General features: G+C 48.7%; 1 protein-coding gene across 1 annotated transcript in view; it reads left to right on the top strand.

The window, feature by feature from the left end:
• The first annotated feature begins 267 nt into the window (after positions 1-267).
• Positions 268-27,407, top strand: part of DYTN (dystrotelin) — a 47,556-nt gene continuing 20,416 nt past the window's right edge. Inside the window, exons 1-11 of the mRNA XM_081169243.1 lie at positions 268-306; positions 2,910-2,984; positions 6,156-6,357; positions 8,366-8,451; positions 9,652-9,749; positions 11,440-11,511; positions 17,977-18,140; positions 18,835-18,946; positions 19,948-20,093; positions 23,498-23,669; positions 26,147-26,217. Coding sequence (XP_081025369.1) covers positions 288-306; positions 2,910-2,984; positions 6,156-6,357; positions 8,366-8,451; positions 9,652-9,749; positions 11,440-11,511; positions 17,977-18,140; positions 18,835-18,946; positions 19,948-20,093; positions 23,498-23,669; positions 26,147-26,217 — 1,217 coding nt within the window. The 5' untranslated portion in view covers positions 268-287. The remainder of the gene's footprint in view (positions 307-2,909; positions 2,985-6,155; positions 6,358-8,365; positions 8,452-9,651; positions 9,750-11,439; positions 11,512-17,976; positions 18,141-18,834; positions 18,947-19,947; positions 20,094-23,497; positions 23,670-26,146; positions 26,218-27,407) is intronic.

Genomic DNA, 27,407 nt, shown 5'->3' with positions numbered 1-27,407 from the left:
ATTAAATTTGTTGTGGAGACATTATACCTTAGTATTATTATTGGACCTATAATAAATAAGAGGTATTACTGATCATTACTTAACACTGTGCTGGTTCTCGCTTTTGCTGTTTGGTCTTCCAGGACACGAGTTTGAGATCTAGTTCAATCTAGGTTGATCATTCTGTGCCCTAGCTTGTGTTGTGCTGCTTGTGTATATTCTTGCGGCTGCTTGAAAGCTGCAACTTTCTATCATAGCTCATTTACTTACAGGGACACCACCGTTTTCCTGTCTCCAAGTTGAATAAGATGGATTTGGACCAACAAGGTAAATATTAAAAGGTTCCTTGTGCGCCTCAACAAGTTCTCAGTTATCTCATGCGTTGGCCTCCTGTTACAAATGGAACTGGATCTTTGTCTGAACGTTTGGTTTGCTTTTAAAGCAGAGGGGCTCTTATGCTAATTCGGGCAATGGGCCCACCCGGAAAAAAGTGCCCTCATGCGCACACATACACACACCCTCCTGCCTTTGGGATACGCATTTCCTGTGGCACATGTCCAAGCTATAATCTGTACACAACCATTCACTCACTTTGTGTCTCTGGTGGAATCCAGACACATATAAAAAAACGCTGTGAAAATGCCTTTTCAAAAACGTTATGAAAAATATATTGAATTTGCCATAAGCTCACCATCGCCATCTAGTGTCACATTTGAATAATGCCTTAAAATGTACTTAAAATGATGCATTTGCAGCTGTATAGCTGAATCCTCTGTCTCTGTTTCGGTCTGCCTGTCTCTTTCTCTGTTACACACACACACACACACACACGCACAAGTGTGTACATGCACTTACTTGAGAGGCTGCCCCCTGGGTGGGCAGCGTGGATGCAATATCAGGGCTTACAGCTGCTGGGTAAACTGGGCAAAAAACATCTGGAGAAAGAAGTGGGGGGGGGAGGGAGACAGGGCTATTGACAGGCAGGCCTCAGAGTTCCTGATAACTGAGGAAGAAGGCAAGAGTTGGGGCTCACAGATTTGAGGGTGAAGTGTGAAGCTTCTGCCCAACTGGGGCCCCAACAAATACCAACTGGTGGGTATTCACTGGGGAAAGAGCACGTGATGCAACACGCTGCCCCAAATAAGTACCGTATTTTTCGCTCTATAACACGCACCAGACCATAACACGCACATAGTTTTTAGAGGAGGAAAACAAGAAAAAAATATTCTAAACAAAACAGTGGATGTATGATTTTTGTGGTTCATGCTGTGGCCACAGACATGTGATCTGACGGTGAGTTTGGGGTAGCCCAATGCAAAAATCCTGAGGATCCATGTGGATCCATGCTAAAGTCGCCCTAAAGTCGCAGGGGCGCTGGGGGAGTGAACGGGAAGCAAGAGGAGAACGATGCCTCACACACAGAGAGACACACACACAGAGTATCAATCCTAAAGTCGCAGGAGAGCGCTGGGGCGCTGTGAGAGTGAACAGGAAGCAGGAGGAGGAGAACGATAGCTCAAGCACACACAAACAGCCCCTACAGTGGCTAATCCAAAATCGGACAGCAAAAAACTGCAGGCAGGGACAGAGAGCACGGGGTTGTTTTAAAGCAGCCAACCCCGCTCTGCTTCTCTCCCTCCTCGGCTAGGCTGGCTGAAAAGCTTTGCTGCTACTTAGCAGCTCAGTGGAGAGGAGAGAGAGACAGAGAGCACGGGGTTGTTTTAAAGCAGCCAACCCCGCTCTGCTTCTCTCCCTCCTCCCCAGCTAGGCTCGCTGACAGGAGCCGCTTACACCCGCTTTGCAGTTTCAAAGAGAGCCACGGACTGCTCACAACTGCAGCGGATTCCCCTGCCATCCGTAGGCATTCGCTCCATAACACACACAGACATTTCCCCTTACTTTCTAGGAGGAAAAAACTGTGTGTTATAGAGCGAAAAATACGGTAAATAAAGGCAGTAAACTGGGGAGTCCTGTGGTTGTAGCTATTTGGGTGCAGCCTTGTACACCTCATTCCGGCAACTCCTGCAGCCAAGCTGGTGCCCAACGTATTGCTCTGCTTTCCTTTGAACCACATCAGCGAGTCTTGTCACAAAACCTCCATACACACTGCTCAGGTGTTCACCCCAGGGAGGTCACTTTGGTGCTACTAATGCAGCGGTTTGACTTCACCCCCAGAGGCATTCTCCGTTGTCTCCTGAGACAGACAGATGCCAACAATGTCCCTATGAAAAGTTTAGAATCCTTTCATTTCCCTGACTGTTCCTTCCTTCAAACAGTTCACACACACCCCCTTCTTGTTTCAAATCTGTCTACGGTAGTACCTTGGGTTACAGACACCTCAGGTTACATACGCTTCAGGTTACAGACTCCCCTAACCCAGAAATAGTGCTTCAGGTTAAGAACTTTGCTTCAGGATGAGAACAAAAATCATGCTTCAGCGGTGCGTCAGCAGCAGGAGGCCCCATTAGCTAATTGTGCAGCGGCAGCAGCAGGAGGCCCCATTAGCTAAAGTGGTGCTTCAGGTTAAGAACAGTTTCAGGTTAAGAACAGACCTCCAGAATGAATTAAGTTCTTAACCTGAGGTACCACTGTATTCATAGAGTTAGGATAACAACAATGTGATGAAAGTACATAAGAAAAAGGAAGGAACATAATAAACAGAAAGTGAACGGCATTTCAGGTCAACATCAGTACCTACGTAGGAATGCACATGGGGGGGGAGAGTCCTAATAATAGCATGAGGTACAAAATAGGTCAACAAACATCTTCAGGCTAGCGAGTCTCTCAAGAAGAAGCCATGACTAAGAGCTCAGAGGTCGTATACCTTCTACAGAGAAGTTAGTGAATGCAATAAAGGGGAACCATGTATTTCCAAATGTATCCGGTTGAATCTGCCTCTGATTACCTGATGTTCTGCGTTCTCTTCACAGAGGCTCTGAATACCATTGAGAATTCTGTCTACAGAACTGCCCTGAAGCTCCGTGCTGTGCAAAGCCTATGCCAACGTAAGTGTAATAGTCCGGCCTCCTGTGCCACTTGGTAGAATCATAGAATCATAGAATCATAGAGTTGGAAGAGACCACAAGGGCCATCGAGTCCAACCCCTGCCAAGCAGGAAACACCATCAGAGCACTCCTGACATATGGTTGTCAAGCCTCTGCTTAAAGACCTCCAAAGAAGGAGACCCCACCACACTCCTTGGCAGCAAATTCCACTGTCTTTTTTTTTTTATAAAATTTTTATTGGTTTTTCAAATTTTTATAACAACACAACACACACATAAAAGACAAAGACAAGAACACGTACAATTTCAGATATCTTACTTTCTTAACCTTGGTCGTTGACTTCCCCCCACCCCACTTCCTGCATCCCACTTCCCATAGTTATATCAGCAAATTATTATTTTGTCTTCTTACCATTTTAATATTACATCTTTTGTGAAAAAATTAAGTTCTTTCCTAAGTTGGACTCGAAAGTCTCTTCCACCGATTTCCCATTTTTTATAAAACATAAAACATATTAACTAAACCCAAAATCATAAGTGTTTTTTTAAAATTCTGTTTTCCCCTCCTCCCATCCCCGGTTTCCGTCCCTTCCCAAATACAGGTCCAAAATAACAGTTCTTAGCCTGGGTTCCTCACGTCCGAGGCCTTCAAATCTCTTTCAGTTCCTCTCCGCCGGTTTTGTTGGTAATCCTTCATGTTGGTCTTCGGATCTCGAAGGAGTTCTATCCCAGTCAGGCCAGATTTTCTTCCCACAAAAGCACTTGAAACCAACTGCTGCAAAATTTCCACCAATCCTTCATATTCCAAATCAGAATAGAAATGAAGATAAGAGTCAGAATGAAAATAAAGATGAAGGCCCCAGTCATATTTCTTCTTTCTTTTAAATTCTTGGATTCCCAGTATTCCAGGGGCCTTCTCCTTCATCTTACGGATCTTTTGCAGATTTATACTCCACATAATCCAAGGGTCTTCTTGTTTATAATCCATTTGTATGGGCTTCTGATTTGTACCTTCCATCTGTACTTTCTCCTGTACTTGTTTAGTCTCATTTCCTTCTTGCTTTATCTCTTTCCGCTCGGCTGCAGATTTTTTCTCACTCAAGTCCTCCATACTTTCAGCAGAGCTGCTTGTTCCAGCAGTCAAGGTCATAAGTTGTTTATTCATAGCAAGACTCTGCTCTTGTAGAATTCCCACAAGATAGAATGTTTTTTCTAGCTCAGCTAGTAAGTTTCCATCCACAGCCATTGTAATGTCTCAGACTTCCCCCTAGGGGGAATCTAGTTACAATAATCTTTTCCCAACAATCCTTTTCCTCTTGATTTATTTCTTTGTATCCAAACACTTTGGTTAATTTATATCGATTTTAGTCCAGAGAGATCTTGGGTAGCAAACTCTTTCACTTTAAGTCACCCGTTTGACAGCTTTTGACAGCTGTCAAACTCCTTTCTTCTTCAACAGGCTGAGAAACAGGACTCTCCCGGGCCCGGGAGGGGGGATTACAAACGGCAAAAGAAAAAGTTCTAAAACACCACTCTTACACTCCAGCTCCACACTTCTTTCATCCAATCGTGAAAGTTACTGTCTTTTTAAACTCACCCCAAAAGGGTAGGCTCTCCAACTTAGTTTACCTGCCGTTGCTTTAAATCGTCTGCAGGAGAGGGGGGTGCGGACTTCCCTTTAACGCATCCCCTGGTCGTGCCAAATTTACGGATCAATATTTTAAAGTCCAGGTTCCAATCTACTCACGGGTTGCTTCTTTTTTGGGTCCAAATTTGAGGAAGAAAGTCAGCGCTCTTCAGCCATGGCACACGGCTCCGCTCCGCTGGGGTAGCGGTCTACTCCCAGCACCATGCCACTCTCCGTACCCTCTCCGCAGCCTTTAAAAAGGCTCTTCATGGGTCAGGGAGGGCGCTTAAGGTGCCCACCGAGTCACCAGGTCCTCAGGCATCCGCGCCTGAGGTTTTTGAGGGTCCCCGCGTCGCCGTCGCGGCAAGACCCGTCCCCAGCAGAGCCGATTCCCTCCGGAGCTCGGAGGGAATCCGCCATTAGCTGTTCACGCCAACCCGGAAGTCGGCAGCAAATTCCACTGTCGAACAGCTCTTACTGTCAGGAAGTTCTTCCTAATGTTTAGGTGGAATCTTCTTTCTTGTAGTTTGGATCCATTGCTCCGTGTCCGCTTCTCTGGAGCAGCAGAAAACAACCTTTCTCCCTCCTCTATGTGACATCCTTTTATATATTTGAACATGGCTATCATATCACCCCTTAACCTCCTCTTCTCCAGGCTAAACATGCCCAGCTCCCTTAGCCGTTCCTCATAAGGCATCGTTTCCAGGCCTTTGACCATTTTGGTTGCCCTCCTCTGGACACGTTCCAGTTTGTCAGTGTCCTTCTTGAACTGTGGTGCCCAAAACTGGACACAGTACTCCAGGTGAGGTCTGACCAGAGCAGAATACAGTGGCACTATTACTTCCCTTGATCTAGACGCCATACTCCTATTGATGCAGCCCAGAATTGCATTGGCTTTTTTAGCTGCCGCGTCACACTGTTGGCTCATGGTAGGAGCTGAGTTGAATGCAGTGTTGAACCTGCAATGCATGGCACTTAAGGGTCTCCAGGGTTCAGCATATTATGTTTTCATCTGGATAAACAGGTAGGAAGGACACCTAAAGAAATGAAACACCATCGAAGCTCCCAACCGGAGATAAGAAACTTTCACTTCGGTTTTGGATTAACCACAGTTTCGCATATTGTCCAAATTGTAAACTGTGGATAATCTTAACCATTGTTTGATAATCAAACCAGCTTCATAAACCAGTGCTTGAAGTTAGCTTGTTTCAAGCAAACCACAGTTAACATTAATCACAGTTTGTCTGAATTCAGGTGACATGACAAGCTGTAATTAATGGAAAAAAGGAGGATGAAAGCTTCCAGACTCATCCTCACAGCTGTGCCAGAAGAGGACCGGAAATGCAAAAGCCTACACTCATTCCCGCCATTGTGAAAACCCTGGTTTATTGTGATGTCTGAACACAGTCACTAAGAGTTACAAAATCTGAGTTAACTTGGAGGAGGTCTTGGAGGAGGCAGCGTGAGAAGCTGAAATAATGAATGACAATTTCTTCGTTCGGAGCTGGTGGGACTTCGGAATTAATTTGTTGCTTTATTTTTCAGTCAAGTTGACTGACGTCTCTTCGATTCAGCAAATCCTGCCAAACCACAAATGCCGGGCGGAGAAGCAGAAGCCTCTCTCCGTGGAGCAACTCATGCGACTGCTAAAGGAGCTGTTTAAGAGAACCAGATTAGAGAAGCCAGGCCAGGTGGAGCCAAAGGCAGCTGAATTAACTCTGAGCCTCCTGACCTCTGCGTATGACAGGTGACAACACAGAGGCAACCAGTGTCTCATGGCAGATTTATGGCAGCTTCACATTTTGATGCAAAAATGCCTGGTTCATTTGTTTTTTTTAATCCATGGTTCTAGATATAAATATACAGTGTACCTTGGGTTACATACGCTTCAGGTTACAGACTCTGCTAACCCAGAAATATTACCTCAGGTTAAGAACTTTGCTTCAGGATGAGAACAGAAATTGTGCAGCGGTGGCGCAGCAGCAGCAGGAGGCCCCATTAGCTAAAGTGGTGCTTCAGGTTAAGAACAGACCTCCGGAATGAATTAAGTACGTAACCAGAGGTACCACTGTATATGGAAATTCCAAACTAGGGCCAATTTTCAGATCGACAGGTGCAGAAAATGTCCCTAGAGGTGATTTGGCATGGCATGTATCTCTGCCTACACATACTGGTTTGTTTTCAGGTTGCAGGTTATGGTATCATGGCCTCAGTAATGGGCTCTAGACACGTGGTTCCCAGTGTGGGGCACCCCCCCCCACAGGGGGGCAATTTGATTTTTAAGGGGGGCAATTCAAGAATGAGTTGGACCAAGTTAATGGCCTTAATGGGACGTGGGTGGCGCTGTGGCTTAAACCACAGAGCCTAGGGCTTGCCAATCAGAAGGTCAGTGGTTCGAATCCCCGTGATGGGGTGAGCTCCCATTGCTCGGTCCCTGCTCCTGCCAACCTAGCAGTTTGAAAGCACGTCAAAGTGCAAGTAGATAAATAGGTACTGCTCCGGCGGGAAGGTAAACGGCGTTTCCATGTGCTGCTCTGGTTTGCCAGAAGCAGCTTAGTCATGCTGGCCACATGACCTGGAAGCTGTATGCCGGCTCCCTTGGCCAGTAGAGCGAGATGAGCGCCGGAACCCCAGAGTTGTCCGCGACTGGACCTAATGGTTAGAGGTCCCTTTACTTTTAATGGCCTTTTAGCTTCTTCCACGTGAATGGGAGTTCACTTTTTGAATAATAAGAATTACAGGGGTACCTCAGGTTAAGAACTTAATTTGTTCTGGAGGTCCGTTCTTAACCTGAAGCATCACTTTAGCTAATGGGGCCTCCTGCTGCCACTGCGCCGCCGCCATGCAATTTCTGTTCTCATCCTGAAGCAAAGTTCTTAACCTGAGGTACTATTTCTGGGTTAGCGGAGTCTGTAACCTGAAGTGTCTGTAACCTAAAGTGTCTGTAACCCGAGATACCACTGTATATGTCACTGGGGGGGACCAGGATTTTAGAGGTGCTTAGGTGGGGCATAACCAAAAAAAGGTTGGGAACCACTGCTCTAGACCTAAGGTGGGCAACCTGTGCCTAGCAGAGATTGGCGGGGGGGGGGGGACATTGCACACCTGGTTTCCTGATGCCAGGTAACACTATCACCTACTTAAAGGAGGAGGTACTGGTAGCTCAGCGTCATAAAGACACAGAAGTTGCAGCACTGGGGGGGGGGTCTGTGTTTCCTTAATTGTGGGTTTTTCTCCCACATGATTTTGTCTCGTTTTGTACATTGACTTACAGGACACCCACACCTCTTGTATTTTGTCGTAAATCATCTTGAGTACAGCTCATTGTGGAAAGGCAGCATACAATTAAATAAAACAAACTACATTTAGAGGGCTTCAGATTCCTGGCGCTTTCTCCCTTTTTTGGTCAGGAAAAGGGACTTCAAATTCCAAAGTTGGGAGATAGCTCATTGTTATGTACTGAAGTTCTCACCCTGGGCCAGCAGGGGGATACTGTAGATAGTTATGCAAATAAGGGATCGGAAGTGACGTACAGTGATTGGATAGTTTTAGAAAGTTGTTACTGTTGCGTTGTGGTGGAGCTCTATATAAGCAGGCTGGCTGAACGCTTCAGTTCAGTTCTGTTCTGGCCTGTGAATAAACAAGAGCTGTTTGAAGAATCGCTGTGTTGTCTGATATGTTCACCCACAACTTCACACTCATGTAGCAGCTGTTGATGTTCCTCTTGCTTCATGCCCCTTTTTCTTACATTGTAGGAATGGGGTGGGCTTTATCCAGCCCCGATCAGCTGCAGCTGCTCTAATCGCTCTCTCAGGGGATGGCCTGCTTACCAAATATAGAGGTAAGCAGTATTGCTCTTCTGTATTTATTCTCCGCAACAAGTCAGGCTCAGAGTGCTGACAAACATATACGCTTTTTTGCACAGTAAGCAATCAAGTCTTGCTAAGCACAGACGAAAACGTGAAAAGTGAACTGCCCGCCCAAAGAGAATAGCAGAAATAAATGCCGTTTCTCTTTTCCTTTACACCTCTCAGTTTCCCTTTTTGCATCAGTAGAGGCAAGCAGTGCTGGATTTAGGGCGCTGGAAGTGGTTCCCCCACATGGGATGCTGAGCTGAGGGGGTGCAAAATTGAGAAGATCCATAATTGAGAAGATCCATTGGGGTGCCAAGTTTTGACCTTACTCAGGGTGCCATTATTACCCAAAATTACTGTTCCTGGAGGCAAAGGCTGAGTATAGTAAGGAAATGGCAGAGAGACAAAATCATGCCATGTCACTGCACCAGGGTGTTATAGTGGCTAGAGCAGGCATCCCCAAACTCGGCCCTCCAGATGTTTTGGGACTACAACTCCAATAATAATAATAATAATAATAATAATAATAATAATAATAATAATAATAATAATTTATTATTTGTACCCCGCCCATCTGGCTGGGTTTCCCCAGCCACTTTGGGCAGCTTCCATAGAAACCAAAAAACACTAAAATATCATACATTAAAAACTTCCCCCCTGAACAGGGCTGCCTTAAGATGTCTTCTGAATGTCTGAATGTCTGAATGTTTATCGTTTTGACATCTGAAGGGAGGGTGTTCCACAGGGTGGGCGCCACTACCGAGAAGGCCCTCTGCCTGGTTCCCCATAGCTTTGCTTCTCGCAATGAGGGAACCGCCAGAAGGCCCTTGGCGCTGGATCTCAGTGTCCGGGCATAACGATGGGGGTGGAGACGCTCCTTCAGGTATACTGGACCGAGGCCGTTTAGGGCTTTAAAGGTCAACACCAGCACTTTGAATTGTGCTCGGAAACGTACCCTAGCTAACAGGACCAGTGGTCAGGGATGATGGGAACTGTAGTCCCAAAGCACCTGGAAGGCCAAGTTTGGGGATGCCTGGGTTAGAGTGTTGGGTTAGGACTGAGGAGACCCAGGTTCACGATTGTGTCTCATGCATTCAGCTCCCAATACCTGACCTGAAGAACGCAGGCTAGGAAATAACTCTCTTGACTCTTCAGGAATTCTGACTGGTATTCTCTGGTGCTGGCAGGTCTCTTTCAGCTTTACGCAACCTGTGCAGGAAGGAGCGCCAGCCGGACTCATATTTCTCGAAACGGTGTGAGGAATCTGCTAACAGACTTACTCCAGGTAATTCAGCTACTGTGCAACATGGAAATGGAGAAGTGGTGAATCTCCTGAAGCAGACCGGTGAGAAAAACTACATGGCCCTAACATGGATATCTGATTGACGGCTATTCCCAGAGCATCCTTGTTTGTTCACTTCAGAGTCTCCTAGAATACTGAGAGATAATAATAATAATAATAATAATAATAATAATAATAATAATAATAAATTTTATTTATACCCCACCCTCCCCAGCCAAGGCCAGGCTCAGGGTGGCTCACAACCAATAATAAAAGCAAGTTGAATGAATACAACTTAAAAAACAAGATTAAAATACGACACTGAAACATTAAAATGCAGCCTCATCACAGGAGGAGAAAGGAAAAAAGAAAAAGGGGAAGGGAACCAAATTGACTCCAAGCCAAAGGCCAGGCGGAACAACTCTGTCTTATAGGCCCTGCGGAAAGAAATCAGATCCTGCAGGGTCCTGGTCTCATGAGACAGAGCGTTCCATCAGGCTGGAGCCAGTGTTGAAAAGGCCCTGGCTCTAGTTGAGGCTAATCTAACTTCCTTAGGGCCCGGGACCTCTAGGGGGTTGCTATTTATGGACCTTAAGGTCCTCCGTGGGGCATACCGGGAGAGGCAGTCCTGTAGGTACGAGGGTCCTAGGCCGTGAAGGGATTTAAAGGTCAAAACCAGCACCTTAAATCTGACTCTGTACTCCACCGGGAGCCAGTGCAGCTTGAAAAGCACTGGGTGAATATGCTCCCATGGCAGAGACCCCGTGAGGAGCCTCGCTGCAGCATTCTACACCCGCTGGAGTTTCTGGGACAGCTTCAAGGGCAGCCCCGCGTAGAGCGAATTACAGTAGTCAAGCCTGGAGGTGACCGTCGCAAGGATCACTGTTGCCAGGTCGGGGCGGGAAAGGCAAGGGACCAACTGCTTGATACTGCAAAGGTGGAAAAATGTCACCTTGGCTGTTGCTGTAACCTGCGCCTCCATGGAAAGGGAGGCATCAAGAATTACACCCAAACTCTTAAAGGAAAGCAATGGCACTAATTGGGCCCCCGCAAGAGAAGGGAGTTGGTCCCTCATCCCCATACCATCCCGACCCAGCCAGAGGACCTCTGTCTTCGAAGGATTTAGTTTCAATCGGCTCCCATGAAACCATCCAGCCACAGTTTCCAAGCATCTGGTCCGTGTGTCCGGGGCCGAGTCGGTGTGGCCATCCATCAGCAGATAGAGCTGAGTGTCATCAGATAGGAAAAATGAGATGTGCAGATCAGAGAGGGTGAGACAATAAGGAGGAATGAATCAGCTAGTCAAGAAAGGACAAACATCAGATTCCAAGGATGCTTGGATAAGAGGGAGGCACTGTCACCATGGGCTCCCTTGGTGCCAAAACTCCTGAAGAGGAAGGGCTCTTAAAGGCTCGTTTTGAAGCTAAATCCCAGTCTAATATGCCCTCTCAATCCTTAGCCTCTTCCTCTCATGACAGGCAGCCAGAGCCCTAGGTCATGACAACGCACTGACATGCCAACATACATGCACAGAGTTAAAGTTTCAGGTGTGACACCTTAAATAAAACCCATCATCTTTTGTCAGGGCAGAAATGCCCTTTTCACTTCCCTTTATTTTTATATAGCCTCTTCTCATTCTGTTTGATGGCGGTGGTCTTTTGCTGAGGGTTTATGGTGACAATGTGTTTTGCAGATCCTGGCAGTCGTGGGAGAACGCCGTAACCTGTCTAACGTGGAAATTGCAGTGAAGAGTTGTTTCAGTGGGGTAAGTTAAAATACAGTATCAAATGTAGCTTGGGTCATATATACCGTATTTTTCGGACTATTGGACGCACCGGTCCATAGGACGCACCTAGATTTTGGGGGGGGGAAATAAAGGCAAAAAAAATTTATCCCCCCCCCGCCAGGCGCGGGGCTGGGGCGGGGAAGCCCGAGCTTCCCCCTCCCCCAGAACGGGACCCAGAGCCATGCCGAAGCTGCGTGCAGCTTTGGCATCACTCTGGGAGCTTGCGGGGCTGGGGGAGGAGGAAGCCTTCCGCCAGCCTCCAAACCATGTCGGGAGACAGCGGGATGGCGCGCTGCGCCTCTCCCGCTGTCCCCCGAGTTTGCGGGGCTGGGCCAGCCTTCTAACCAAGTCGGGGGACAGCAGGAAGGGCCCGCTGCGCCCCTGCCGCTGTCTCCCGAGTTTGCGGGGCTGGCGACGGGGAGGAGCAGGCTTCTCCCCCCGCCAGCCTTCTAACCAAGTCGGGGGACAGCGGGAATGGCGCGCTGCGCCTCTCCCACTGTCTCCCGAGTTTGCGGGGCTGGCGACGGGGAGGAGCAGGCTCCCCCCCCAGCCTTCTAACCAAGTCGGGGGACAGCGGGAAGGGCGCGCTGCACCTCTCCCGCTGTCCCCCGAGCTTGTGGGGCTGGCGGTGGGGCTCTCCTGAAGCCTGGAGGTTGTGGGGCTGGTGGGGGGGAGAAGCAGGCTTGCTTCTCCCACCCCCAGCCTCCAGATCAGGTCGTGGAATAGCGGGATGGCGGAGCGCTGCCATCCCGCTATTCCCCGACCTGATCTGGAGGTTGTGGGGATGGTGGGGGGGGAGAAGCAGGCTTGCTGTGCTGGTCCCGGGGGTAAGGTACCGTGAGTGTAGCAGAGTCCACACGAAGCGGGGCGAGGTCCGATGCAGAGAGACGGGCGGGGAACAGGAACGCTGGAACAGGAGGCTGAGCAGGTAACAGGAACACCGGATGGTCGGGAACAGGAGGCCGAGCAGGGAACAGGAGTACTGGATAGTCAGGAACAGGAAGCCGAGCAGGGAACGGGAGTACCGGATAGTCAGGAACAGGAGGCCGAGCAAGGATCAGGATCACCGGAAGGTCCGAAGCCAACAACGACGTTGCTCCCGCAACCTAGGGCCGGGATGACTGGGCTTTTATCCTCTTCTAAGGTCAGGGGCGGTCCCGACCCCCAGGAGCCCCGCCTACTCTGGCCTTAAGGCGAGCACTCCTCCTGGGGGCAACTAGTTCCCTTCGCCTCTCTGCCCTAAGCCTCTGCAGATCAGGAGAGGCCGAAGGGTTACTGGGCCCTGGAGGAGGCTCACCTGTGGCCAGAGTCATCAGGCCCCTCTGGGGCCAGGAGGACTTCACCTGGGGCCAGCTCCTGCTGCACTGCCACAGGTGCAGGCTCTTCAGCCTCTAGGCCTTGCCCCAGTTCAGCTGGCCCTGGAGGCGGGGACTCCTGTGCAGGCTGGGATTCCTCTGTTTCATCCTCCGAATCGGAATCCCAGGCCATCACACCATCCCCCCTCCCAGGCCCCCCCCTCAACCGAGGGTCCGGACCCGGCTTGCCGGGGTACGTCGCATGGAACTCTCGGAGGCAGGCAGGTGCGTGGACGTTGGCCGCTGGTTCCCAGGAACGGTCCTCCGGTCCGTACCCCTTCCAGTCAATGAGATACTGTAGCTTTCCCCTGCGGTATCGGGAGTCCAGGATGCGTTCCACCTCGTACTCAGGCTCTCCTCGAACCAACACTGGCTGCGGTTGGGGACGGTTCGGGTGGAACTCATCGGGTGGGGCCACAGGACTCAAAAGGGACCTGTGGAAGACCGGGTGAACCTTCAGGGTTGCGGGTAACCGGAGACGGAATGCCACAGGAGAGACTTGGTCCACGATAGGGAACGGGCCGGTGAAGCGGGCGTCCAACTTCCGCGAAGGTCGAGAGGGGTGGAGATGGCGAGTGGAGAGCCAAACCAGGTCACCGACGCGAAGTTCCGGCCCCACCTGGCGGTGGCGGTCGGCCTGGGCTTTGTACGCTTCCTTGGCCTGGTGCAGTTGCTCCACCAAAAGCTGTTGCTGGGACTGGAGCTCTTGAAGCCACTCCGTCACTGCCGGGACCGCGGATGCCGGCAGCACCTCTGGAAACAGCCATGGATGATAACCATAGCTGGCCTGGAACGGGGTCTGCTGGGTGGACGCATTCACCGCGTTGTTATAGGCGAATTCCGCCAATGCCAGGTGGTCGACCCAGTCATCCTGCTGGTAGCTGCAGTAACACCGGAGGTACTGCTCTAGCACCGCGTTCGCCCGTTCCGTCTGGCCATCGGTCTGTGGGTGGTAGGCTGACGAGAGGCAGACCTCTGTCCCGAGGGTCTGGTGTAATGCTCGCCAGAACCGGGATGTGAACTGAACGCCCCGGTTGGACACCACGCGCTCAGGTAGTCCATGCAGGCGGAAGACATGCTGAAGGTACAGCTGCGCAGTTTCCTTGGCTGTGGGTACAGATGGACAAGGAGCGTAGTGTACCATCTTGGTGAAATGGTCGGAGAAAACCAGAAGGCAGGTACAGCCACGAGACGAGGGTAAGTCCACTACAAAGTCCAACGAAACCGTGTGCCAAGGGCGCGGTGGGACTGGCAATGGCTGAAGTAGGCCGGGGGGTCGCCCGGTAGGACCCTTGGCGCGACGGCAGACATCACAACCAGCAACGTAGCGAGCCACGTCAGCCTTCAGGCGGGGCCACCAAAACTCCCGACTGACCAAATGGGTGGTCCGATACCGTCCAAAGTGCCCCGCTGCTGGGGCATCATGGGCCATCCGGAGAACCTCCAGTCGTAGTGGCCCTGGCGGGACGTACAGACGACCGTGGTGCAGCAGCAGGCCCTGATGCAGGACCAGCCCCGGATATTGTGGACTGGACCCTTCAGCCAGCTCCCGGAGACGATCCTGGGCCCAAGCGTCGCCCCGCTGCTGTTCCCGCACCCGAACCTGCAGTGGCTGCGCCTCCTGGGTGGCCAGGAATGCAGCCGGAGATAGAATCGTGGTGGGTTCTGCTTGCTGTACCGTGTCTGCGTTGTCTTCAGGTTTCCGGGACAGGGCATCCGCCTTCTGATTCTGAGAGCTAGGGATGTAGCGGATCCGAAACTGGAACCGGGAAAAGAACAACGCCCACCGGATCTGTCTTTGGTTCAGCTTGCGGGTGGTCTGGAGGTACTCCAGGTTCCGGTGGTCGGTTCTCACCTCCACCGGATGTCGTGCCCCCTCAAGATGGTGGCGCCAGACCTCAAAGGCTACCTTGATGGCCAGTAGTTCCCGCTCCCACACAGTATAGTTACGCTCCGCTGGGAGGAGCTGGCGGGAATAGAAGGCGCAGGGTAAAAGTGGCGCTTCCGGTCCGTGCTGCTGAGACAAGACGGCACCGAGAGCCGTACTGGAGGCGTCAGTCTCTACCACAAAGGGTCGAGAAGGATCCGGATGTTGCAAGATTGGCGCTCTCTGGAAACAGGCCTTCAACCCTTGAAACGCCTCCTCCGCCTCTTTGTCCCAGGAAAACGGCGTCTTGGGGCGCAGTAGTCGGGTCAACGGGGTGGTGCGGTGAGCATAGTCCGCAATGAAGGTTCGGTAATAGTTGGCGAACCCCAGGAAACGCTGTAGGTCCTTGCGGTTCCGAGGTGCCGCCCATTCTCGAACCGCTGCCACCTTTCCAGGATCCATCTGCACCCCACCTGGTGAGAGTCGGTGACCCAGGAAGTCCACTGACCGCTGATGAAACTCGCACTTGCTGAGCTTTGCATACAGACGATGCTCGCGCAAGCGCTGCAGCACGGTCCGGACATGGCCTTCGTGGCACGCCGGGTCACGGGAGTAAACCAGAATGTCATCCAAGTACACCACCACGTACTTGTCTAGCAAGTCCTGGAACACGTGGTTGATGTACCGTTGGAACACAGCAGGCGCGTTGCACAAACCAAAGGGCATAACCAGGTATTCGAACTGTCCGTACCGGGTCCCAAATGCGGTCTTCCACTCATCCCCGGCGCGGATCCGAATCAAATTATAGGCACCCCGGAGGTCTAGCTTGGTGAACACCTGCGCCCCTTGCACCCGCTCCAGTAACTCCGAAATAAGGGGCAAAGGGTACCGGTCCGGGATGGTGATTTTGTTCAGGGCCCGGTAATCATGGCAAAGGCGGAGCTCCCCACATTTCTTTTTAACAAAGAGCACTGGCGCAGCAGTGGGCGAGGTAGAAGGCCTAATGAACCCACGCTCCAGGTTCTTGCGCAAGAAGTCCTGTAAAGCCTCGCGCTCTGGCTCTGTTAACGAGTATAAGCGACTCACCGGTAGAGGCGCTCCGGGCTGGAGGTCTATGCCACAGTCAAAGGACCGATGCGGCGGCAGCTGGTCTGCCCCCCGTTCCTCAAACACGTCGTGATAGTCCCGGTATTCCGCGGGGAGCGTTGCAGCAACCTCCTCAGTGGGCGCGGCTGCTAGCATCTCAGTCTCAGCAGGAGAACTGGGGTCTGGGAAGTGTACAGTCCGTTTGACCCAGTCAATCCGCACATTGTGAGCCTCCAGCCAGTCCATCCCAAGCACGAGGGGGAACCGGGGCATGGAGGCAATATCCAGAGTTCGCATCTCACGGTGCTGCTGGAGGCACAGGACCAGGGGCTGGGTCTCCTGAGTGACGGCACCCGAACGCAGGGGCCGTCCGTCGATTGCCTCCACCTGCACCGGTTCTGGCTTGTTCCGCAGTGGCACCCGATGCTGGGCAGCAAAAGCAGCGTCCATATAAGAGCGGGTTGCGCCCGAATCCACCAGCGCATGGGTAAGAATCCATGGCCCTCCTGGAGGGTATAGATGTACCGGAACCATAAGGTGTTGTAATTCAATTGGTGCGGCCCCATTCTGTGCTGTTTGGGACCCCAGGTAGCCAGGGCCATCAGCTACTGGGGTTTGGTGGTTTCCCTGCGGCTGGCGTTTCTCAGGACAGGACCTTGCATAGTGTCCGCTTCCGCCACAATAGAGACAAGGATTCCCCTCCCGACGCCGCGACTTCTCTGCGGGGGAGAGGCGTGGCCGCACTGCCCCAAGCTGCATAGGTTCCTCCAATGACTTAGCTGGGCCCGTGGGGCTGCTGGTAGACACTGGGGCCAAGAACTGGAGGTGCCGGCGGTCCCGAGCCTGACGCCGGTCCTCTAGCCGATCGTCAATCTGTAGACTCCATTGGATAAGGGTGTCTAGCGTGGTGGGGCGTTCCATCGTGGCCAGCTGGTCCAGTACCTCATCTGAAAGCCCCTCGAGATACTGGTCCCGGAGAGCCGAGTCGTTCCAGGTCAAGTCCTGTGCCAGCAGCCGGAATTCTGTGGTGTATGCGGCCACCTGTTCAGGGAAGCTTTTAATGTTTGATGTATCACAGTATTTTAATATTCTTTTGGAAGCCGCCCAGAGTGGCTGGGGAAACCCAGCCAGATGGGCGGGGTATAAATAATAAATTATTATTATTATTATTATTATTATTATTATTATTATTATTATTATTAGAGCAGAGCAGAGCAGAGTTGTTGGTTCAGCAGGAGAGCTGTGTCTTCAGAAAGAACTGCAGCTCTTTCTCAGTTGCTTTCTCCACCCTCAGTGAGAGCAGCCTCTCCATTTCAAGAATGGCAGCCTGATTTAGCAGCCATTGGCACCTGAGGTGAATCACACAACTGGTGCCTCCTCCCGGCCAGGAAGAAGTACTGAGCGAAGATCTACATCAGAAATGAGGGGTTGGGGTAAAGATCTACATTGGGATCCACTGCTGCGGATCCTGCCGCCTGAGGAAGTCGCCTCACTTTGCCTCATGGGTGGGCCAGCCCTGGCCATGATAGAGATTAGCTCCAAAACCAGAGAGTTGTATTCAACTGAGTCATAGAGTAGACCTAAGAGCATTGGTTTTAACGGGTCTCTAAGTATATCTTGAGGGACGCGGGTGGCGCTGTGGGTTAAAGCACAGAGCCTAGGACTTGCTGATCAGAAGGTCAGCGATTCAAATCCCCGCAACGGGGTGAGCTCCCGTTGTTTGGTCCCTGTTCCTGCCACCCTAGCAGTTCGAAAGCACGTCAAAGTGCAAGTAGATAAATAGGTACCGCTCCGGCGGGAAGGTAAACGGCATTTCCGTGCGCTACTCTGGTTCGCCAGAAGCGGCTTAGTCATGCTGGCCACATGACCCGGAAGCTGTACGCCGGCTCCCTCAGCCAATAAAGCGAGATGAACGCCGCAACCCCAGAGTCGGTCACGACTGGACCTAATGGTCCCTTTACCTTTAAGTATGTCTTATTTGGATTCTTTTGCAATTATAGATGAGATTTCAACACAGACTCGTAAAAAACCTGTGGGTTAGTTTTTAGAGTGATCTTTTCCAATGAAAAGCCAGACTTTGTGCTACATGTTGTGCCTGAGACAAAGTTCTTGTTTGAGCTAAGTGTTCTCTTTCAGGTTCTGGGTTCTGCAGTTGATGAAGAGAGGTTCTTAGCTTGGCTGCAGTCTGAACCTGCCATCCTTCTCTGGCTCCCCACCTGCTACAGATTGTCAGCAACAGAAATGGTCAAACACCAGGTCAAATGTAACATCTGCAAGAGCTTTCCCATCACTGGACTAAGGTGTGTTGTATCATAATAACTAGGCCAGTGCTATTCAAAGATTCAGCCGCTTAATTGCACAAAAAATCTAGTTTTGAGGGTGGCTGAATCTAGTTTCGTGGAGGTATAGGAAATTCTCGTTTGGTGTTTTTTGTTTCATTTACTCATGGATATTCCTCTCAAGTGAATTGAGCCGTTTCTGTGAATCTCCCACTAGGGATGGGAGGATAAGTCAGTTTCTCGTTTTATTTCTCATTTTTTTCCAATCTTAAATTCAGTTCTCCACATTTCTGCAGCAATTTGCAGGTTGTTTTTTTTAATCCCTCCTGAAAACTATTCAACATTTTAGTGCAGATTTCTCCTAACAAACATATTCCTGTATATAGTGTTAACAAATGTGCACATTTCCCCCAAGCAGTTTCTCTTAGTGTAATACATTCCTGAATATTAATTTCACTAGTATCTTCATTTTGATGCACATCCCGCCTCCCCCCTCCGCCCCCCGGTAATATGTGCGTTTTTGTAAACATTGGCTGGAGAACTGCCCCACAAATTCAAATAAGTGTGAATTTGGAAGGATGGCTGCATTCTGGTTCTCATATTGATTTGGACAGTCAGGGCAGATTTAATAAATTTGCTGTAAATGGAGACTGAATTACATTTCTCTCTCCATCTCTACTGGTCTTTACTAGGTTTTCATTTCTTGTCTGGCCAGGTATCGTTGCCTGAAGTGCCTGAACTTTGACATTTGCCAAGTCTGTTTCTTTACCGGACAACTCTGCAAACCTCACAAGAAATCTCACCCTGTGATAGAGCACTGTGTGCCGGTTAGTCATGGACCCATTCACTTCTATTGCTTAGTCTACGGAATGCTGAGTTAACTGGGTTGTTGGTGCATTCTGGCATGCATCAGATTGATTTGTCTTAAGAAAGAGTTATTTCCTAGGAAATGAAAGGATGATATTTTAGCCACAATATATTGTTGCATGCCACCCCAATCTCTGAATAGGGGTTCCAGGGCTGGAGGTTTCCCCACCCCTGATCTAAGGCGAAGTGGGTGCCTAGCAGAAAGAGAGGGCCTTTCTCAATGGTGGCACCCCATTTGTGGAGTCCTCTCCTCACAGAGATTCTCTTGACACCTGGTTCATTGTCCTTTTGGCACCAGGCAAATATGGTTTTCTTTCTGAATGAAAGCTTTTCGGGTGTAGTGTTAATACTGCTGTTTGGGGCTGCATTTATAATTTTGCGGTTTTTAGTTTTTGTAATAATTTTGTAATAATACTAATACTAATAATAATTTATTTATACCCCAGCCACTCTGGGCGACTCCCAACAGAATATTAAAACCACAATCAAACATCAAACATTAAAAAACTTCCTTAAACAGGGCTGCAGTCAGATGTCTTCTAAAAGTCAGATAGTTGTTTATTTCCTTGACATCTCTTGGGGGGGGGGCATTCCACAGGGCAGGCGCCACTACCGAAAAGGCCCTCTGCCTGGTTCCCTGTAACCTCGCTTCTCACAGTGAGGGAACCGCCAGAAGGCCCTCTGCTGGTTATTGTATTTACATAAACAAATCTTTACCTTCCCCCAGTTCCCTCCAAGAACTCCACTTTAATCTTACTTCCCCGCCTTTCCTACAGCCCTTCCTCATCTATTACACATATCTCTCTCGTCATCTCCCCTCCCCATTTCCAAATCAGCCAAGGAGCTTTCTCCCTCCAACCCATATCGCCCCTCATTTATCTTACCTGGGCCAACTCTTAACATTCTGAGCTGTCCTTTTGTATATCCATCTTCTTTCTCCATCGCCCTGCCACCCGGACAGGTGTCCACGAAGGAGAGAACAAAGTTGTTTTTCCGCGTCATCCGAAACAACTTGCTCCAAGGGCGCTGCGAGAGGAAGGAAGCTCTGAGAAGGAAGACCTTGATGGTGATGGGGGATGCAGGCGACTCTGCTGACAGCCATGCACAGTGAGTGCATCATTCGATGCTGTGTGTTTGTAGCTCTTCGGCTGCTTCTCTCTGGCCCTTGGCAGCACGTTCTCAACAGTGCGGCCACCCTGGACCAATGTCAGCCGAAATTTGTTTTCCTGCAGTTTCACTGAGCGTGGGAAGAAGGCCTCCTCTGGTTAGCCTTCAGCTGGGCTTCAGTATTGCACTTCCAGCCTAATAACTTCGTAATGAGTTGCTTTATCATGTTAAAATGTTTTCCCTTCCTTTGCTACTTCCCTGTGCTCAGCTTTATGCTCTGAGCAGGCCATTAAGAAAAGAAGCATTTCCAGAATCCCTAAGGGTGTCATTCCCTCGTCTGCAGAGGGGTCAACGCAAATGGAAAATGTTCCTCTTTGTTTCCATTGCAGACTCCACTTGTGTGTGTTTTTTTATTATAATATTTTATTAATTTTCCAAATATAAAACAGAAAAAGAACAAAGAAAAGAAAAACAAAGAGAAGAAAAAATAACATCAACAATAGCATCAATAATACATATTCATAATTGAACATAAAAAAGAGAAAAAATCAAGAAATTGAAAAAGAAAAAAGAAAAGTTGACTTACCCCTAGTTCCTTCCCTGGTTCCATGGTTTATCATCATACCACATGTCCATTTTAATTTTTAAAAATCATTAAAATTACTTGTTGTCCATTCATATTTCCTTACAGATATTTCTAGAATCTTGCTAATGTATTAACCTGTGTACTTTGCTTCTGTATATATGCAATAGAGTCCTTCCAGACTTCTTTCAACTCGTTGTCATCTCTTCCTCTTAGTTTCAATGTCAATTTTGCCATTTCAGCATTTTCCATTAATTTAACTTGCCAATCTTCTTTAGCTGGGACACCTTCTTCTTTCCAGTGCTGTGCTAGCTGTATTCGTGCAGCTGTAGTTGCATACTTAAATAAGTCTTTTTGTGGTCCTGGTATTTTCACTCCTGTCATACCTAATAGAAAAGCTTCTGGTTTCTTAACAAAAGTTATTTTAAGCATCTTCTTCATTTCATTATAAATCATTTCCCAATATTTCTTAACAATTTTGCAATCCCACTACTTATGAAAAAAATGTCCCTTGCAGACGCCACTTGAAATGTCTTCAGATTATGTAGGAGGCAAGCCTACGCGCTTTCAATAAGCTTCTATATATCTACATGGGCATTGTGTGTGCATATTTGCACAATGTGCGTCATGTTCTGCCAGCCACGTATCCTCCTGGTCTGGCAGCTTCCTGACAAACCCTCATTTTTGTAATCTTAGGCAGGCAGCAATCATCATGCCTGTATGGCTGGTAGGATGTGTTTGACTTGGTGAGTCATTGCAAAGGAGGAAGCCAACTGGCTGCCCGGCTGCCCTCTAAACCTGGTGCATGGGACAATGAGGAGGAGAGAACATAGATCAGATGTACTTCATCAGAATGGCACACAAATGCCAGACCTCCTTGGCTGGAGCCCTTAATTCTTGCTCATTCAAGCAGTTCACCCCCAAACGTGCCCTCCTTAATTGTCTCCCAAGACAGACAGATGCCAATAAGAAGGAATCACAGGGCTGGAGGCAGAGGTTATCGTCAGTACATGCCCCTGAGTCAGCATTGGGTGGCTGCATCTGAAAGCCTCCTCTTACTTTTTGTTGTTGTTGTTTAGTCGTTTAGTCATGTCTGACTCTTCGTGACCCCATGGACCAGAGCACGCCAGGCACTCCTGTCTTCCACTGCCTCCCGCAGTTTGGTCAAACTCATGCTGGTAGCTTCGAGAACACTATCCAACCATCTCGTCCTCTGTCGTCCCCTTCTTCTTGTGCCCTCAATCTTTCCCAACAATAGGGTCTTTTCCAGGGAGTCTTCTCTTGTCATGAGGTGGCCAAAGTATTGGAGCCTCGGCTTCAGGATCTGTCCTTCCAGTGAGCACTCAGGGCCTCTTACTTTACTGGCTCCAAATAACAATTGTGAATTGGATACCTCTGTTGATGGTGAATGCTTTTGTACTTGCTAATTCATGGATCTTCTGCCGCCCTCCAGTTTCACTGTCTTCTGAACTTTTTGTTTCCTTCCCGATAGTTCAGTTGCTTCAGTAACAGAAGAACCTTGTAATATTTTAGTATCTCAAGCTGCCTCCTAGTTGCCATAAACCATGCTCTAGTCTTCAGCTCGGCTTCAAATGTAGCCTGTGTCTGGGAAAGTTTGGTGCCTGCAAAATCTTGCATTTGTTCACTGCAGTGTCTGACTTCTTCCTGGAATGGCAGATAGCCCATCCCTGCCATTCCATGTCACAATCAAACAGATTATCAAACTCTTCTTAATTTGTTTTTTTATACTATTTTTAAATTAATTTTAACATATAAATTATAAAATGTACCACTAAACTTATCACTTATACAATCTTTTTGGTCTTCCATCAGCACCTCTGATGATCCACCGTTTTAACCACTTCTTTTGCATTTCTTAACTTTATATTGCCTTTACATCTCTTAACAAATCATCCTCCCCTTTGTCCATTTTTACAATGCTTCTAATAATACTCCTCACAAAACTTCTTGCAACCCTACAAACGTCATCTGTTCTTCACAATTACTTTTCAAATAGTCCGTAAATTTACTCCAGTCTTCCGTGAATTTCTGGTCTCGCCGGTTTCGAATCCTTCCTGTTAATTTATCTAATTCTGCATAGTCCATTAACTTCAGCCTCCATTCTTCAATCGACGGTAACTCTTCTTGCTTCCATGGAAAAATGAAAACTCTTCTTAATTTGATGGGAGGATTTGCTATGCAATATGGCGGGCGGGGGGCTTCTGATCAGACTTCCAAACATCTCTTGCGTATGCAGAACAACTGTGCAGTTATTTGGATCCAGAACATTATTTATATGGAAATGTTCTGGCTGCCATATGGATGAGGGGAGGAGGGAGTTTGTTCAGCATCTCATTTTATTTTATTTTTTTATAAATGTTTATTGGATTTTCACAAATTATAAAAACACACACAATACACAATACAAACATGCACACACAAAAACAAACATGTATAATTTCGAATCCTTTTTTTCTTAAAACTTACTTCACCGACTTCCCCGTACCTCCCCTTTCTGCATCCCAATTCCCAAATTTGTTTCAGCAAATCCTCCCCCTTGATTTTATCTAATTTTTCCTTATTCTTTTCTTTTACTTAATCTTTTACTTAATCCCCTATTTTTTATAACCGCAACATTTTAGCACTCATTAATTTTACAATATTTCTTAAGATAAATTTTAAATTTCATCCAATCTTCTTCCGCCGTCTCTTTCCCTTGGTCTCGGATTCTGCCAGTCATTTCAGCCAGTCCCATGTAGTCTATCACCTTCGTCTGCCTGTTCAGCATCTCATTTAATTCCTTTCTACCTTATTTTTGCAGCTTCTGCTCTCGTCATTCCACTTCTTCAAGGCAGCATGTGCCATCTCATCCTATCTGCTCAGTGCGTACTTTGGACCGACAGTTAAGCAGTCCTTTAGATGCCAAAGTATCCCAAGGACAGATGATGGCAAACAACAATAGCCTACTATGTCAAGAGAAAACATCCAGTCAGGTACGGGGCTCCAATAAACAACAGCTCAGCATGTGCTGATACTTTGTAAGCTGCAAATGGTGTAAATTTGATTTCATTCCCGTAAGCATATTTTTCTTAATATAATGAAGATTCTGTGGGATAACCAGCCTCATATGACTAACATAAAGGTAAAGGTAAAGGGACCCCTGACCATTAGGTCCAGTTGTGACCGACTCTGGGGTTGCGGAGCTCATCTCGCTTTATTGGCCGAGGGAGCCGGCGTTTGTCCGCAGACAGCTTCTGGGTCATGTGGTCAGCATGACTAAGCCACTTCTGGCGAACCAGAGCAGCGCACGGAAACGCCGTTTACCTTCCCGCCAGAGTGGTACCTATTTATCTACTTGCACTTTGATGTGCTTTCGAACTGCTAGGTTGGCAGGAGCAGGGACCAAGCAATAGAAGCTTACCCTGTCGCGGGGATTCGAACCGCCGACCTTCCGATCGGCAAGTTCTAGGCTCTGTGGTTTAACCCACAGTGCCACCCGCATCCCTATGACTAACATAAAGTAAAGGTAAAGGTACCCCTGCCCGTACGGGCCAGTCTTGACAGACTCTAGGGTTGCGCGCTCATCTCACTCTAGAGGCCGGGAGCCAGCGCTGTCCGCAGACACTTCTGGGTCACGTGGCCAGTGTGATGAAGCTGCTCTGGCGAACCGGCACCAGAGCAGCACACGGAAACGCCGTTTACCTTCCCGCCAGAGTGGTACCTATTTATCTACTTGCACTTTGACGTGCTTTCGAACTGCTAGGTTGGCAGGAGCAGGGACCGAGCAACGGGAGCTCACCCTGTTGCGGGGATTCGAACCGCCGATCTTCTGATCGGCAAGTCCTAGGCTCTGTGGTTTAACCCAGAGCGTCACCCGCATCCCTATGACTAACATACTTAAGTCTAATTAATGCATGAAGGGGTTAATGCCATAGAGTAAGCTGTCCTGCCAGGCTTGCGATGAAGGCAATCAAGGCTTTTATTCCCCTTCAGTCTACCTGAGAAGCTCAGCATGTAAAGAGAGAGGTCAGAGCTGATTGCTCAGACTGCATGGCTTTTAGAAGCCATTCTTGTGTTCCTGTACCAATAATTTAGGAACTTTCACCACTGTAACTACTAAGCCAAGTTTTACTGCCTGTGTTTTATGACTGGTGTATGGAAAAGCACATGAACCTGACTTTTGGATAGTTTGTAAGTAAGCCATCTTTATTAAATGTGTGGTCTTTTCTATGCTAAGGGAAGAGGGAAGTTTTGGAACTTACAACGGCATGTTTTAAAGGTCTTACAGACTTTATTTTCGTGCTTTACCTTGCTACATATTTTATGATTTTAAATCTCCGCTGAGGTTCTCTCACTGAAGAGCACTTGCCCCAAACCTGGTATCCAGAAAATTCTCCATTTATATACTTTTTTCCAATGGTTTCCTGTGGGAGATAATAATGGACATAGCAATGCTTTTATAGTATCACTAATGACTGCTGTTGTGAAAGGCCACTGTGATTATTGTGCATACACTTAAACTTTAATTAAATATCCATAGGCTGTGCATTTTGTATTTAATTGCCATTTTCAGTGTGCTTTCCCCCGTCTCCCCAGCTACACTCATGCATTCCTGCTCCCTGAGATGAACACTTCATGCAAACTGACAAAGTGGAATTTCCACAAAAGCTTATGTTGGCTTTTATCATGCCACAAGACGTGTGTGTGTGTGTGTTCCTATATAAGGGCAATCAACCCTCTGGCATAGCATGTGGCAGAACCTCCTAAAAAGCCATTGCTGGCCATGGACAGAAGCAGCAGCCTACTAATGTTAAACCAGGCATAGGCAAACTCAGCCCTTCAGATATTTTGGCACTACAACTCCCATCATCCCTAGCCTACAGGAACAGTGGTCAGGGATGATGGGAGCTATAGTGCCAAAACATCTGGAGGGCCGAGTTTGCCTATGCCTGTGTTAGACTGTGATTCCCCCACACCTCGTTCTGTTTTCCCCGTTCTAACCAGAAGTACAGTGGTGCCTCGCAAGACGAAAAGAATCCGTTCTGTGATTCTCTTCGTCTAGCGGTTTTTTCATCTTGCAAAGCAAGCCCATTGACGGATTAGCGCTATTAGCAGCTTTTAGCGGCTTTTAGCTGCTTATCTGCTGATCGGATCAGCTGATAAGCGGCTTAGCAGCTTAGAAAAAGGGGGGGGGAGGAAAAAAACCCGCAGGAACTTGCAAGACATTGTCGTCTTGTGAAGCAAGCCCATAGGAGATTCGTTTTGTGAAGCACCTCCAAAACGGAAAACTCTTTCGTCTAGCGAGTTTTCCGTCTTGCGAGGCATTCGTCTTGCGGGGCACCACTGTACATAGCTAGGACAATTAAAGGCAGCAGTTCTTGCCCAGCTTCCCAGCAAAACATGACTTTTTGCCTCTTTTGTGCATCTGCTATGAACTCCCCCCCCCCTTCATCTTCCCATCTTCCCACAGACACTTGCTTCTCTTAAGGCAGAATTGGCTAAAACACAGGAATCCATCAAGGCCCTTCACAGCGAGAGGAGGTGGGTACGCAGACGTCTGTAGCCTTGATTAAGATCCTTGAGCCTTGGACTGTAACGCATGTGGGAACCATGCAGCCAAATGAGAGCGTAGCCGGGGTGGGAGGAATGGGGCACTCTCAATCAGTGGTTTACATCCTCAGCGTTCAGGAGTGTTTGTCTCTGCATCCCTGTCTCAGCAGCAAGTGCAGCAAATTGGCTGAGCCGGCTCGAAGGGGGAAGCACTTATCATCAATCAGGTTCGGCCGCTAGGTCAGAGAAGTGGGTGATAGGTATGTCTGGTGGTCCATCTCGAATAGAGAGTAGGCAGATAATCTCTCGCGCTTCCGTTCAGGTGTGGGGGTGGCACCTTGATTGCAATCACAAAAGGGCAGCGGCAAGTTGCGACGCCAGAGGAAACGGGACGAAAGTCCCTTGGCAGCAAAGAAAGCCAGGGGAAAGTGACCGTCACATCCATCCTGCCTTGGTAGCTAGTGACTAGCGAAGGAAATCCTACATGCATATGCTCTGTGCAGCCGCCCCAAGGTCGGGACAGGGTAAAGGCATTGGGCACTCTCCAGTTTTTGCCATCTTGGTCACCAAACCCACAACATACCAGTGCAAAGCAGAGCTCCTCAGGCTTCCTTCCTAACATCTGTTCATTTCTGTGCCAGAAGTTGGAATAGGCTGTTGGGGAATTACTAGGATGACATGCTGACGCTGTAGCCAGTGGCGTAGCGTGGGGGGTGCAGGGGGGCCCGGGCGCAACATCTGGGGGTTAGGGTGCGCAAATCCACGGGTTAGGGGGCGCAAATTACTTGCCTTGCCCCGGGTGCTGACAATCCACGCTACGCCACTGGCTGTAGCTGATCCGATCTGGCTGTGTGATGGCAAAATCCCTGACCAAGGCGATTGCTGGGATTGCAACCAAGAGCAGAAGGAGAAGCAGCAGCAATTAAGAAGGAAAATAGGCAACAAAGCAGCCCAGAGAAATATTTCATTCACAACCCACCCTCTGCCAATGCATAACTTTCAGCTAAAGAAACTGAACATTTGGTGCAACCCTAAGTTATAGCACTTTTTTATTATTTAAAAGAAGAAAGGTTCCATGTGTGTTGTTGGGTTTCCAAGGGAAAATATTTCCACAGCCATCAAGGCTGCCTCTTTGCATGCTCAATTCATGTTAAAGACTGAGGAAGAGGGGGAGGAGACAT

This window comes from Podarcis bocagei, assembly GCF_964188305.1.
Source record: "Podarcis bocagei genome assembly, chromosome: 1".
In the NCBI taxonomy this organism is placed as follows: Eukaryota; Metazoa; Chordata; class Lepidosauria; order Squamata; family Lacertidae; genus Podarcis; species Podarcis bocagei.
Note: the sequence above shows the minus strand (reverse complement) of the source record. Positions and strands in the feature narration are given on the sequence as shown.